General features: G+C 43.5%; 1 protein-coding gene across 2 annotated transcripts in view; it reads left to right on the plus strand.

The window, feature by feature from the left end:
- The window catches only part of LOC146773067 (fibulin-7-like), a 167145-nt gene that overhangs the window by 54632 nt on the left and 97467 nt on the right, over positions 1 to 15046 (plus strand). For both annotated transcript variants that reach the window (XM_085640091.1, XM_085640092.1), the window contains exon 3: positions 8854 to 9060. In XM_085640091.1, the coding sequence (XP_085496217.1) occupies positions 8854 to 9060 (207 nt within the window). The remainder of the gene's footprint in view (positions 1 to 8853; positions 9061 to 15046) is intronic.

Genomic DNA, 15046 nt, shown 5'->3' on the forward strand with positions numbered 1-15046 from the left:
TGAAAAATTGCTCAGGTTTGTGTGGGCTTTCTGTGCCCCACCTGCTCAGAGTAGAGGGTCTCTCTCCAACGGTCTCTCGCTGTGAATGGAATTATGGAAAGTGGCGTTCAGTGCTGGTTTGAAACATGATTAAGAGTGTCGGAGCATTTATTAAAAAGATGGCTATAAAAGATCTAAAACATTTTTCCGAAACTACACACAACCAAGCTTTTGTGCAAGGCAAAAGTGACTTTTAAAACTAATGCTCCAAGTTAGACTTTACATTACGTCAGGCTCCTATCTAATTTAAAAATGCAAACTGGAAAGCACATAATGCGATTTGCCAAAAGTAGCATGGAATTGGATTTAACATCAGGGAATAACGGGGTGCCATTCAGTATTTGAGGTCTTGAATGAGTGGCCAAGTTAGGGTTGTATCATTAAAAAAAAAGAGTGCAGAGATCTGGCTACGAATAGGACGCCCACTGACTTTGACAGACGTAAGCAAGCCTAAAGATAAAGGGGCTTATTTACAAGGCTCTTGTGCCACTTTTGCATCATTTTTATCATGGGAAAAGTGACGCAAAGGTGGTGCAAGGGGCTTGTAAATCTGTCCCAAGGTGTTCTCAAAGTCTACGATAATAACAAGCACAGTGAGGCTAAAAGAAAACCTTCTGCACCCATCCTACCAAAAAAAAATATATGTTTATGAATTACTACATTATCAACGTTAGGTGAGAGCTTGGCAGGTATTTAACGGTGAATGTTTTTCTTTTCACACTACCTAGTAATAAAGGATCCCCGGTGCTAGAAGCATTACATTCTGCCACTGTAACTCTCCGAAAAAGAGTAAGTAACGACGACTGCAATTCTAACAGTTTGCTTAGTGAGTTTGTTTCAGTTAATTAAAACCATTTCGTTTTCCCGAAACAAAATATAGAAACATAGAAAACCATAGTAACTCAGAGAAGTTCCAAACGGCAATAATTAAAACGGAATTAATACACAATATAAAATACAGCGTTCTAAAAGCAGGGGCTGAATAGCGTTGGATTGTCATTTAAGTAATCTCCGGAGGAAAAGTTAAAATTGTACAAGACCTCGCTCCAATACGTTAAAATACTTGCAGCCAGACTCTGGATAATGCTTCATTATAAGGCAACTCCTTGAAGCTGAAATAAATTATATGGCTTATTGATCTTGGGGTCAGTTGCTGTTGCAGAAAACGTCAGAGAAAGAGGGAGAATTTATGTTTCAAGCCAATGTGAGGAGATAAGTGTCTCAGCTGCTCGCAGCACTTCGGGACGGATAGCACACTTAAGATAGTGATCCAAATGAGAATAAAAGGGGCGGGGCGAGCCACGGGAGTGTATACGATGTGCCCCGTGAATACTTTCTTTCACTTGTGGATAGTGTGTAGCTTTGTGACGGAGCAGTGGCACAGACTGACAACTACCACTGCAGGCGGCAGGTGGGGGGTATTCTTGTCCTGTGGCCAGTGGTGGGAGCAAAGATACAAGTGACAGCCCGACGGCTTCAGGACAGGAGTTAGAAAGGGGACAAAAAAAGCTGCATTCGGCTTGTAGCTTAGTTACGTGGTCAAACTGACAGCCATAGGATTTTGAGAGACAAGGAGCACTCGCATAGCCTTGGTTTACCAACACTCACCAGTGTGCCTTCCTTCGGCATGTCGGTACCGGCGGCTGATGGCTCCTCGGGAACCTGCGGTACCGTGGTCTTCATGGGCACCTCGGATTCACGCTGGGGCTCCTGATGGTCAAGCGATGATGAGCTCCTGCTCGGACAAGCTGTGGCTCCTCCCGCTAAGTAGGGGGCGGGGAAAGCAAAAGAAAAAGGCAGCAATTTGATCTCAACGCGCTGCTGGAGGAGGAAGAGCGCGCCCGCCTTACAGACTGCTTTTCCAGCGCATCCGACAAACCAGCAACTGAAGCCGGCTGCTGCAATTATCGCGAGAGCCTAGGGAAAGTTTTCGCCAAAACGCACTAAAAACAAAGAAGCTTCTCTCGCGCGCACTCTCTACTAGGGCTCATACAATGAGAGCAGTAAACATAGAAGATAGACAACATGAGGAAGTAATTACAACAAGCGCTTTCCTTTGTGAACATAGATCCACCGCAACAAAAAACAAGCATTTGCAATCCAAGAGGACTCGCATTTACGGGAGACTAATTGAATAGCAAACGGGAGTGAAGGTGGGCGGGCGTTAATAATGCATGAACAACGGAAGTGGGGGGGCGGGAGAGAAGGCTTGGACAGCTGGAGGGGTGGCACGGGAACAAAGTAGTGCTCAGGAAACACGCAGTAAAAGGGCCAATAGCCGTGGAAGGAGACATGGCCGTCATAAGGCGGGACTAGCAGCCTCTAAACCAATCAGAATGCAGCACTTAGAAAGGAAAATGCCACAAGCCAATGAAAAAGTAGACGGGGAGTGGGCGGGGCTTCCCTCACCTATAGTGTATACTGCATGCCTCGCAAAGCGAGCAGCGCATGCGCTGCACCGCTAGGCGAGACCTAAAAAATGTCCGGCAATGAGGGGTAGGCTCCCTCTTTCTTAAGCATACAAAGCGGGGTAGGTACCCGCTATGAAGGCACCGATGCGGGGTAGGCTCCGGCTCGGTTTTCAGCACAAATCAGCGGCGACAACGCGGGGTGGGCTCCCGCTTCTCCCCAGCAGCATGGGGGGTCCCCACGCCAGGGACTCCCTCCTGATGAACGGCTCGGCGCTGCAGAGCCCACGCGCTCCTCCAACAAGAGAAGCGCTCTTTCCCATAAAAGCAAAGCGCTCTCAGGCGCTTCTCAAAAATTACAAACAAAGTGATCCCAGGCTCCTGAAGTCACAGTCCAGGCGTTTTTAGTCCCAAAGTCGAGGGAAAAGTCCTTTAGTAGGAAAGGGGCCAGGGCTGGGCCCAGGCAGGCCAGCTCACAAGGCCCTCCAGCAGGGAGGCAGTCCCTAGTGGCGGTTCCTCCTGGAGCCCAGCAGCAGGCCCCCCTCAAGTTAGAACAGCACAACAGAGAACATTTTCATGGGGTCACAGCCCCTATATTTTTATCAACAAATTCCCTTTGTGTCACAGCACAGGGTTTAGGGATACCAGTTAGAACTGGTATAGGGGAGCTTTGGAGCACTTTGTTTTGCTCAGCTCCTCTCTCCTTTGTTAGGTGGGGGCTCAGGGATCAGACGCACCACAGGGGGCGGAGCCGGCATTGTGGAGGGAAGGCACAGCCCTATTCAGGTGCCAGGTGCAACTCCTCCCTCCCATCTAGATGCAGATCTCTCTGTTCACCACTGGGCTGACTCACCCTGACTCCTGGAATTCCCCACACCATCCAGCACCTGTCAATCACAAGCCAGACATGCACTCCACATCAGGCTGGCAGGCAGACACACAGCACACAGAAATGCCAACTTCTAAAAGTGGCACTTCTCCACCAGTCACAATAAATCTACTCACACCATTGCGCAGCATTTATTCTCACGAGTTCGCACATACTAAACTCGACCCTGCCCTCCTCTCACACCGGGAATTACCATGGACACACATATCCCCCATGCATTCCTATGGGAGGGCAGACCAATCTCACCACAAACACTCAGAGTGCGCACGCACTTTACACTGGGCCACAGTGCTAAAGTGGGCAGAGGCCAAAAACTACCAATATCAGGTCACAGAAGAGGCAAAAAGTTTAGGGGTGAACCTGCCAAAAGGGCCAAGTCCAACACCGTTCATTATCACTAAACAAAGTTGTACACTTATTGGGAATTTAAAGCTTTCACACTCTTTTTGTACACTAAACCTTTCTAATAATCCAAAATACCAGAATGGACGAACACAATCGATTGGGCATTGTTGCATTCCTTACTTAAAGGTTTGAGAAGCAGGGATTTGATCTGTAAAACAGTCATTCAGACATACAAATCCTAAATTGTTTAACACCACAGTCAAGTCTCTATCAAATTTCGTCGTTGTGCGGCTGAGGAAATCAACTTTCATAAACAGACAGTACTAAATTTGTAAAAGAATGAGCGCCAGCGCCCAAAGCTCTGCTCAGAGACCCGTAGTTAGTGCTTTTGAATTCAAATACCAAGGTTGCATTGTCTTGAATCCACATCATGTCACTTTCATTCTCTGCCAGATACTACTTGCCCTTTATCGCACTGTTACAGGTTTCTGCTTTCTCTCTTTATGATGGTTTTTCTGTCATTCTCTTCCTTCATCTTTCCACTTTGTGTGTTTTTCCCCCTTGCTCTCTGTAAATGTATGATGTGGAAAAATATGGGCTGGTTTCCCAAAAATGTGTCAGTGGGCTCCACCAGCAACCAGTGGTTCAAATTAAGCACTGTACGCAGACATAATATCTCCCTGACAACCATCTTCTTTTTTGGGATATCATTTTGCATTAAATTCCCCGATAAGATAACCAAGCTTTTGAATGACTGATACATTAGTTTCCTCAAGTCCACTTCAAAGCATCTAACTGTTTCTTAGTATACAGGTTGTCGAGTATTGTAACAAACATTGAATGATTTGGATCTAACCACATTTTGTCTCCCAACCTGATACATAATTTACAACTTAAGTTGAACTTAGGCTCACCCAACCACATTCGCGGAAGCTTTTTTGAATACATGAATTAAGTCATCAAATACTGGGATATCCCCCCACAACCATGCCTCTTGATAGCAGATTATATTGTATTATTTTATAATGTTATCTATTACTAGATAAACAGAATTAATATTTATCTATGCACTTCGTATTTTGTAGTCTTTTTAATTTGTGCATATTCCAATTTATGTATCTCAGGTTGTTTGGGGAACTCCTATCCTAATCCACATCACCTAAACAAAATGTCTTATCCTGTTCACAGCTTAAGGTTTCAAAACAATAGTTTTTGCACTTTATACACTGCTGTTTTTAATCCTCTATCCCCCTAATCTACTTTTCTTTCTTTGAGTTTACCTGTTAATCTATCACAAGCTGCCCAAATTTGTCTCGTAGATAATGCTGCATGGTTATTTTAAAAATAGATTTTTATTTCCTTTTCTATACTTATGTTGTCAATTATCGTTACTCCGTTTTCAATGCATTACTCTTCTACTTTCAAAATTAGGTCCTTGACAAGGTGTGAATTAAAACTTATGGTTCAAGTCGTTGGAAGAGATTAGAAATAAGAAGGCATATTTATCAAAGATTTGAAATAATCTTGGTCTATTGAGTGGACTTGGGGCCAGATGTACGAAGGTTTCTTTTTGCATTTCGTAAATAGTCATTCTGAAGAAATAGATATTTATGAAATGCAAATTGATATGTACATACCTTGTGTTTCTCTAATAGCGATTCCTACAGAATAAGAATCGCTATTAGGAAATCGTTATTAGGAAATCCGAAACCATTTTTTCCTATGCGCCTGAAGGCCTATAGGTATGAATGATTTTGCATTTCCTAAAGTGCGATTTCCTAATAAGAAATCGCAATTTAGGAAAAAACCCAAGGGTGCCTCTGGCCTTAAGGCCCCCCTGAGGCACCCCGAAATTGGTAGTGCACATGTAAATGCACATATAGGGGCATTTGTGGGCTTCATGCCACATTAAATATCACATTTTTAAATGCATTTTAATTTTGCACACGGTTACCATCGACTCCAAGTCGATGGGAATAGCTTATCCTAAATGCCGAATTCGCATTTAGGAAATGCTTTGTGCATGTGCTTGAGGAAATCGCACATGGGTAATCCCCATTTGCAATTCCTAAATCGTGGTTGCAGTTTGTGATTTCTAACGGGTAGAAATTGCAAACTGCAACCTATTTCGGCCCTTTGTACATATGAAATGGCCATTTAGCATTTCTGAACGGACCCAAATTGTGATTTGGCCCTTTAAGAAATGCTAAATGGCTTTGTACATTTGGCCCTTAGGCTTTTCTTTTATCCTTTTACATATTCTACATAAATCAGCATATAGGCTTAGGCTTTATACTTCTCCTATTACCTTTTCGTTTCACTCCTATGCCTTGGCTAAGCAGTTCCTCTTTTATTTCCTTTTTTACACTCCTTTTTACATCACAATCATAAGGAGTCTCATTCTCATGGAAATCTTATTCCATATTTCGTAGCTGCTTAGCAGTAACTAATTTCCTTTTTCTTTTGTTAATACTTACTTATACTAAAAGAGGTGTCATTCTCTTGAGTGGGTGGGAATAATCATCACATCATATGATGTTTCTATCTTTATTTTATTTACTATTCCATCCTTTTTATTCACCATTTCCTTGAACTTGTTATAGCATAGATCTTTTCTGAATCCCTTTCCCTGTTTTCCCTCAAAAACCGTTGGTCTTAATTGCAGGACTCAACCCCCCCCATTTGCTTTACTAGATTTACCATATTTACTTGTACATCCTTTCTTACAGAAGACACAATCTCATCATCTTTTTACTGCACTGGTTTGTATGAAATATATACTGATTATTTCCCTTCACCCTCTGTAATTCTTTATTTATTCCCATTACTTTGTTGGGCTTCATTTCAATACGAATTCTGGCATGCAGCTATTTATTTCTCTCAGTTCTACCACAATACCATTTAACAAATTAATTTGGAATTGTATTGCATCATTATTCAGGACCACTGCTTCGAAAATACTGTGCATTTGTTGTATCAAAAGCAAAATGTCTAGAATTAAAGATGAGGAGGTGGCAGAAACCTTTTGAGAGGTGGCCTTATCTTGACCTTCCTTTTCTAATAACTCTGGGTCTTTCCCAGACTTCTTTCACCCACTCTTATTTCTGTATTTCTTTGCCAGGAGTCCATTCTAAAATGAAATTCTCTACTCATATTACTTAAGTTTTGGGTTTCAATTCCAATTTGCGGGGAAGATGAAAGCCACAGCTCTAAGGGATACAAATCACAGTCAGCAATCAAGTCAGATGATACTGTCTCTGGGGTTACTAATTAATCAGTTCCTAACTGTACCGTTTTACTGTTCCCTATACTACCATCTCTTTCCATATTAGGAAGATGCAAAGAAGGTGGTTCCCTCTCACTACGGGGTTTAAGGTAATGGTCTACACACTTTATTTGATTGAAGCGACAAGTTAGAGAGCTGAGGGTGAATCTGAAGCCTCTAATTCAAGAACCACTGATATCACTGATGTTTTTAACAAGCCTTTATCTTCCTTATTAACTGAGACACCACCCTCTTCTTCTCTTAATTTCTATTTTTTTTGGTTTTTAAGGTCTCTATTCTTTTAGGGCAAAGAGGCTTTACTAACTTCATGCTCACATTAGGCTTACCAAGGACCTTTATTTTTTCATATTTAAACTTAATATCTCCTTAGTTCAGTTCTCTTACATAGAAGATACATTGCACTTCTCTTTGAGCCTGGTAGTAAAAAACAAAGGTGAAAATACAAGTGATCAACTTCTTTAACAGACAAAATAAGTCACTACTCTCCTTGTGAGGATTGCTCTTGCTGTAAAAATGTTGTTCTCCCCCCTGGAAAGGCACTTCCTTCTTCCCTGGAAAGGCACACAATGTCAATTTGCGCATACTACCTTGACTCTGAACTGTCTCTACCCCAATATTATGTTCTTAATTTCAGTTTCAGTGCCATTCATGTGGGTAGTTGACAGTACAATCCTCTCCAGAGACAGATACCCTGCTCAAGCACCCACCTCCTCTACCTAGCCCATTGGTCAACACCACATCAGCACCCGGCTTGGCTGGACATCAAGCCACCTAGCTCAGCAGTCCTCCAGAAGGCCAAGGCAGCCCAAACGCCTGCATATGCCCACCCCCCATGGGTGTTAACAGCAACCTCTCACCAGGACGCATGGGCACTATGAATTGGTCTCCCAGGGACACAAATGAGGTAACGCTGCAGCAACAACCGGGAGGTGAGGGCGACTGAGCATGCACGTCGTCAAGAACTCCCACACAGGCATGAGCACAGATTCCGCCTGCAGCCTTGGTGCCACTCAATAAAGATACAATTGTCAAACAGCGCTCAGCACAGGGGGCAGGAATGTGTGAGGGGGAAACAGCAACCATCTGAGAGAGAAAGAAAAACAAGCTATCTGATGGAGTGCTGAAAGAAAAAGAAAGATGCTCTCTGAATATAAACAGGGGAAGGATACATCCCATCCAATCAGAGACACTGTAACACAGCTATGCTCTAGGGAAAGACAAACTTAAGCAGAGTGAGGACAGCCATAGAACAAGAATCAAGCAAATAAGATAGACCCAAAAGTAAACCAGTGGTAAGCCATAGGCTCACCCAAAGACCACTCAAAGGACTGGTAATGTACACAATATGTCTTTCAACAATAGACAGCTAAAGCTATCTGTAGTGGACAGCTAACAGGACTTGCTCCATGCACCTAGAGTGCGTACAGTGTCACACACTGTTAGAATGTAAAGTTTACCATGCTACATATTGCATTGGGGGTGTGTGTCCAGCTGAATCATCCTTGTTGAGGAAATTGTTATTACAACATGTGACAACAGACATTTCTTTTGACATCCACTTTGAAAGTCTACTGCTGTACTTTGCTGCAAATTACTGACACTTTTGTGCTCATAGTGTATGGTTCAGCACATTTAATCAGTTTAAAATGAAAATCAAACATTTACAATCCGGTATCTCTCAAAACTGTTGTCTCTTTACGGAGGATGATGTCAGATGTTTGGGAGGTTTGCCCTTTGAAGTCACCAACTGTGAATAATGTTTGAAAAGGTGATGCAGATTTTTCCAGTGAGGATGAATTGGTGAGTAGCGTTTGCATAAGTTGGCAATGTTACTATTTTAGAAATTGTGAACCATGGTCTTTACCTGGTCTCTTTCTCTTGATCAGACAGCTGCCCTGCGCTAGCAGCACCTGTGAATGGGAAGAAGCTGGGCAGGAAGGCTGCTGTAGGACATGAGGTCCACTTCCTGTGTGACCCGGGATACCAGCTCATCGGGTCAGAATCCAGGACATGCCAAAGCAACCGCACCTGGAGCGGGCAGCAACCCCACTGCAAGACTGTAGTATCTACTACACCCACAACACGTTCCCGTGGTAAGGAGAGTTTGGGGCGACGGTAAATGGGGCATTAGTCAATTGCATTCGTCAGGAATTAATTTCTACCTTTTCACTTGGGCAAGGCTTTTTGTATGCCACGTTTAGAGCTGTCAAGTCATATGGGGAAAGGAGAAGGTGTGTACTTGTATTTCACACAGTAAACCAGGAGATCTTTGTATCTGCACAGGTCAGTAAAAAACTATCCACCTTTGTGAAAGTCTGCCACAGAAGCCATTGGATGAAAAATCCTGAGACAGGCATTTCCAAATCCAATGGTCTGGCTTTTTTGGATTAGTAAAAGTAGTTATTTGTTAATTTGTGAGATTGCGTGTGTGGTTATGTGAATTGGTGAGTGAATGCAAGAATAAGTCAGGAGTTGGTTGAATGGACATAGTAGAGTGGAGAGGGCATTGCATGGCTGAGTGAATATTTATTTGTTAGGTTCACATTCACCAAAGCATTCTGGTGCTAGGAACTAGAGCAAAATAGACCACTTCAGGAAGGGCAGCTAAAAAAAAGATGGGCCTTGAGATAACGCTTGAATTGGCGAAGTCCCGGTGTTTTAAGAGGAGGTTTTTCCAGATTTTGGGTCCCAACACTCAGAGGTTTTACATCCAGTTCTGTAACACTTGTAATAGGACTTCCAGAAGAGCAGAAAGTCAGATTATGGAGGTCTGCTTGCCATGGATTGAGTCATTTTGCATGATGATAATATAGGTCTAGTTTTATGAAAGGCTCAGTGTGAAAGGCACCTTGAATTGGATTGTCTGTTTAAATGGTGTCCAATAAAAGGTTGCAGCGAGCTTGAAAAACATGGCCAAATTTCAATGCAGCCATATTTTGAGGTTGCTGAAACTTTGCAATGTTTACTGTAGCAAACCAAAGTATAGACCATTACATTAATCTAGGTAGAAGAGGACACACCACGACCACTTGTTTATGTTTATCTGGAAGAATGTAAAGACATTTCTTCTTCAGCATTTTAAGTTGGGAAAAATGCTCGACCTAGCTCTTCTAGATATGAGGGAACAATTGTATTGGTCAAGCCAGATGACCAGATTCTTTTCCTTAGACACCGGAATAGGAACCAGAAAAAGATTGATAGGCATAATTACAGTGACCAGCAAAAGGAATTGCCTCCAATTAAGAGAATTTCTTTCTGTGTTCAGTTTCAAAGCAATTGTCAGATGCCCAGCACTGGATACGCAACAGCCACTCTTTAAACTCTCTAATCGATTACTAGCATTTGCATCAAACTTAAGCAGAATTGTTGGCCTACGTTAGGGGTAGAATCCGAAAGAGTGGATGAGACCCTTAGAGGGTATATGTAGGGATGGGACAGGATGGGCTAGGACAGATCCTTGAGGGACTCCACATGGAACCTCAACCATTAAGAAGCAGAAATGTCAAGACATTCGGATTGTAGTCGGTAGGACATAAAATATGGAAACCGGTGAAAGGTTAATCCTCGCACTCCTGTGGTCATTAGGTGATCAATAGGTAACGTGACCCTTTCCTTTGGAAAGTGTATGCAAGGTATATGGTATGTTGACTTTCATTCTGCATTTTATACCAGTTGGAAATCAAGGCCAGTAGCTTGAAAGAGGGTACTCGCAGTACTGGGATATTCACCAATTCATATTTTGAAAGTGTCTGGTTTTCGTCAAAATATTTTATTCCCCTTGGAGTCTAGCAGCCCCAGTTAGCCAGTTGCTGCTGATGGCCATGTAGGTGAAACTTCAGAGCTTGATATTTTGGGAACCAGTGACCATGAACAAACAATTATTTTGTGTGTGGGACAGTAAGGGTTTATGGCATCCTGCTGAATAGGTTCACTAGCTTTCATAGCAGAAGAACATGTACCGACTTAGAAATTAATCATAAATGTTGTGCCCAGGACTTGCAGGGCAAGTGACAGAGTCCCCAGTATTGCATTCTCTACACTTCTAAGTCATTACAAAAACCGTTGTGTTGTTGCATAACATCAAAGCCCATCATGGGGAAGATCTCAATATCTAAGCATGATGCCCAGAATGGTGGAGGTAGGAAAGGAGACTGTGGTTTAGTATAAAAATGTATTTGGGGGAATGAGAAGAACAAAGGGGACTATTTATAGTTTGGGGATGAGGGACATCTGCCAAAATGTGGCTGATATCCCATCCACCCTATTTACAGTATGTACAAATGTAAACACTCTAAATGTATATTTGCATACACTTAAATAGGGCAGATGAGACATCCTCTATTTTTGGTGAACATCTTTCATCTACTAAACGTGAAATAATAATCAAAGTTTCTATTTTTGATGCAGGAGAGGAAACCCAGGCAGCATCTGCAGTCCCCAGGCTGTAAGGTCCAATGGGCAGGTGTCCCCAGAATCTTCACTTGGTGCCTCAGATTGCAGATGCTTTGGTCCCTGCAGTCAGACAAGTAGCCCTCTTGGGAACGACTCCATTCCATGCCTCAGTAACTCACAAGGAGCCTTGCCAAAAGTATTTTGATATGCACTGCCCTATACCATTATTCCATACTCTGAAAGACATACACACAGACATACAGATGCTAATGCACCTAGAGCCTACTGGGAGAAGCTATTCATGACATGCAAAACAACAGTTCTAATGCACTTCATTTTGAACTTCTGGGTGCTGCATCAGCCATTGTGACCAACCCATGCACTGACTCTCACACACACAGTCTCATGTACACCGACATTCACAGGCAAACACTCTTTGCATACTCACATAATGAGTTTGCAAAAGCACACCTCAACCACTGGGGGTCTCCTGGCACTGAATAAAAGACGATTATGGTAACCCAACTTAACAGAACCCATTTTATAGACCTCAGAAGGATGAGAGGCTGATTGAAGCTGCTGAGATTCGAACACAGATTTCTGGGCACACACAGGTGCATATACACACGCTTGTACAAACACAATCTTGTGCACACATTCATGTGCACTGACTCTCAAATACACACATTCTTTGCACACATATAACATGTAATTGCAAAGGCACATATTTACCACAACTCAGTGGTATTCATTTTAATGACCCTGGAAACTTGAAAATCTGAGTGAAGCTTCTGAGATTCAAACACAGGTATCTGCACACAGTCATGTTCACAAAAACTCACAGGCACATACACACTCTTACACAATATTATGTCCATACACACTTGTGCTCACACACTCATGAACACACTAAGTACACAAACTCAAATGCACACACACAGGTGCACATACACATGCTTGTACAGACAAACACAATCCTGTTAACACATGTACATGTGCACACACTCAAGAGCACCGACTTTGACATGCACACATTATTTGCACATATATAACATATAAGTGCAAAGGCACACATTTACCCCAACTCAGTGGTACTCATTTTAATGATCTCGGAAGCTTGAAAGGCTGAGTGAAGCTCCTGAGGTTCAAAGACAGATTTCTACACACACACAGTCATGTTCACAAACACTCCGAAGTACGTACGCATTCATGTACACATCTACACAATATCATGTCCATACAAACGCATGAGCACACTGTTATGTACACAAACTCAGGTGCACACTCTCAGTGTCGGACTGGGACAGAAAATAGTCCGAGCTCCAAAATAAAAGAGACCCCCATTAGTGATTTAGATAGCTGAAAAGGGGCCCATGTTTGTCAACTAGGCCAGGTTTGAACTTATAAATTCCCACTGTTTAAGTGTTCTGCATGGTATAGAAGGCTGTGTGAATTTGAGCTTGCTGCAGGCAATGTGTGTTTTAATATCAGGGAAAGCAGCAGTAAACCCCCCCCCCCCCCCAGCAGACCATAAAACCAGCTCTCAAAAAAGCCTGCCCACATACTGACCAGTCAGACCAGCCCATCGGGCAATGTCTGGTTGTCTTACAGGACAGACCGACCCTGCACACACGCAATTTCATGTGTACATACTCACATACGCGCACACGCTCATGTGCATACACAGGCTGGCAAGCACACATGCACAATCGTGCACACACTCATACGTCCACATAGGCAGATGCCCACACTCGTGCACTCACTTGTACACACACACTCACAGTCACACACATACAAACAACATTAATATACGTTTTTCTGTAGGAAGAGAGCAGAAGCCGCACCCACATCCCCAGGCACCAACAGGCAGGCCGAGCACCATGCTTGACATGCTTGGAAGCGGCTGGGATTCGAGGATGCGGAAGATCTGACTGAACGTATGAAGAACAGAGCAGGATGGGTGAGTCCTTAGGTCGGGCTCAGACAAGTCTGTCTGTTTTATTCTGTCTGCTCGAGTAAAGCGACTTCTGTGAGAGACAGAGGAAACCCCATCAGTCACATAACCTATGTTTTGTTTGTGCACACTACAATCTGAGGTGAATTACATGGGTTCAATGTGCCAGGGGCCTGTCCATGCACAGCCTGAGCCCTGCCCTGAGCCCCTTGCTGTACTCTGCAATAGTTGAACAGTCACCCTGCCAGGCAGCCACCTGGGGCATGTTACCCAACTGACAGTAAGTAAATATTGGGGGGTGTCCCCCTCCCCCTTGAATCTACGCACCTGCCACTGAGTGGAATAAGGGCAGTCAGAGGGATACGGATACCAGCCACACCACTAACACTTTTAACCCACCACATGCACACCAGCCCACTCCACAGCAATTGCATTTTTTTGTTTTTTTACCTTACCTGTCTTTTCTGACTAGGGCTATCATTCTCTGGCTTCACCTACTTCTTCCTGAACCCCCAGGCTATGCAGCAGTGAAGTAGTAATTGAGGGGGTGGAATGTGACTGTCACATGCCTAGAGTCACTCAGCACAAGTGGCAGAGTCAGTGTCCTTCAAACTAAGGCCACCTCAACAAAGAGATAATGCAATGGTGCTATGCCTTCTATATGCTTCAGGCGCCCTATACATTTCCTCAATAAGCGGGACTTCAGCAACAACAAGGTGATGTACCAAATCGTTGAATTGATCTCAGCCGCTGGCAATCGATTGGGCAGCATTCAATACCATCGTTTTTGCCCACCATGACACTCTAGACAAAGACTCACCTTAAGCAAATTAGTACCACCACTGCCCATATGGGAAGAGTCTGTCCCGAACTGCCAAGCAAGGACTCCCACAGAAGAGTCCTCAAGCAACCACAGACCTGTACTTAGGTCTCATCAGTGAGGTATTGCTTGAGTCCTATGGCACAGTGAGCACCGGACCCACGTCTGGACGTACCCGTTGCACTTAGGGCGTAAACTGCAACAACAACAAGGTAATGGATGAAATGCTTGAATTAATCGTTTTGACCTAAGGCTCATCAGTGATGTATAGCTTGAATCCTATGGCACAGTGAGCAGGGAACTCGCGTCTGGGGATTCCCATAGCACGTAGGGCATAAACAAACAACAACATGACAGATAGTTGCTTAAATTAATATCCGCCAAATCCTATAGTAGGGAGTCAGGCTCCCTTCCATTGATGGTAGGTGATGAAGAGGAGGAGGCAACTCCAGATATCACAGAAAATAAACGTTTGTTAAACATTTACCCAGCCAGTCCTAAACCACTGTAAGTCTATCAGGCACAACAGCCAATGAACAAGAACTGCGCTGGCTATTCCATTGGTGACAAGAGGTGTCCCAACCAATTCAAGGTCATCGTCCATTCCCACCACTACTTAAATATGCTTGTTCCTATGTGACTGGTTGCAATCACCGGCGTGCCACAGCTCTGGTCCTGCTGGCCGTAATGCGGCAGAAGATATCCATATTAGGAGGAATAACAAACAGGTTTCAGGCTCAAATAATGGACTACCCGTGAAAAGACTGGACACGTTCTCTCCAGCCGCACAGTGCAATTAAAAAATAGAATGCTCCTCTCGACCCACTCACACTTCACTGTATCAGTACAGTAGCTAGCATGTCACGAATAACAACTGTAATAAACCAATGGCTGAGGGAGGACAGAGGTACAA

The sequence above is a fragment of the Triturus cristatus genome, chromosome 12 (assembly GCF_964204655.1).
Source record: "Triturus cristatus chromosome 12, aTriCri1.1, whole genome shotgun sequence".
Classification (NCBI taxonomy): Eukaryota; Metazoa; Chordata; class Amphibia; order Caudata; family Salamandridae; genus Triturus; species Triturus cristatus.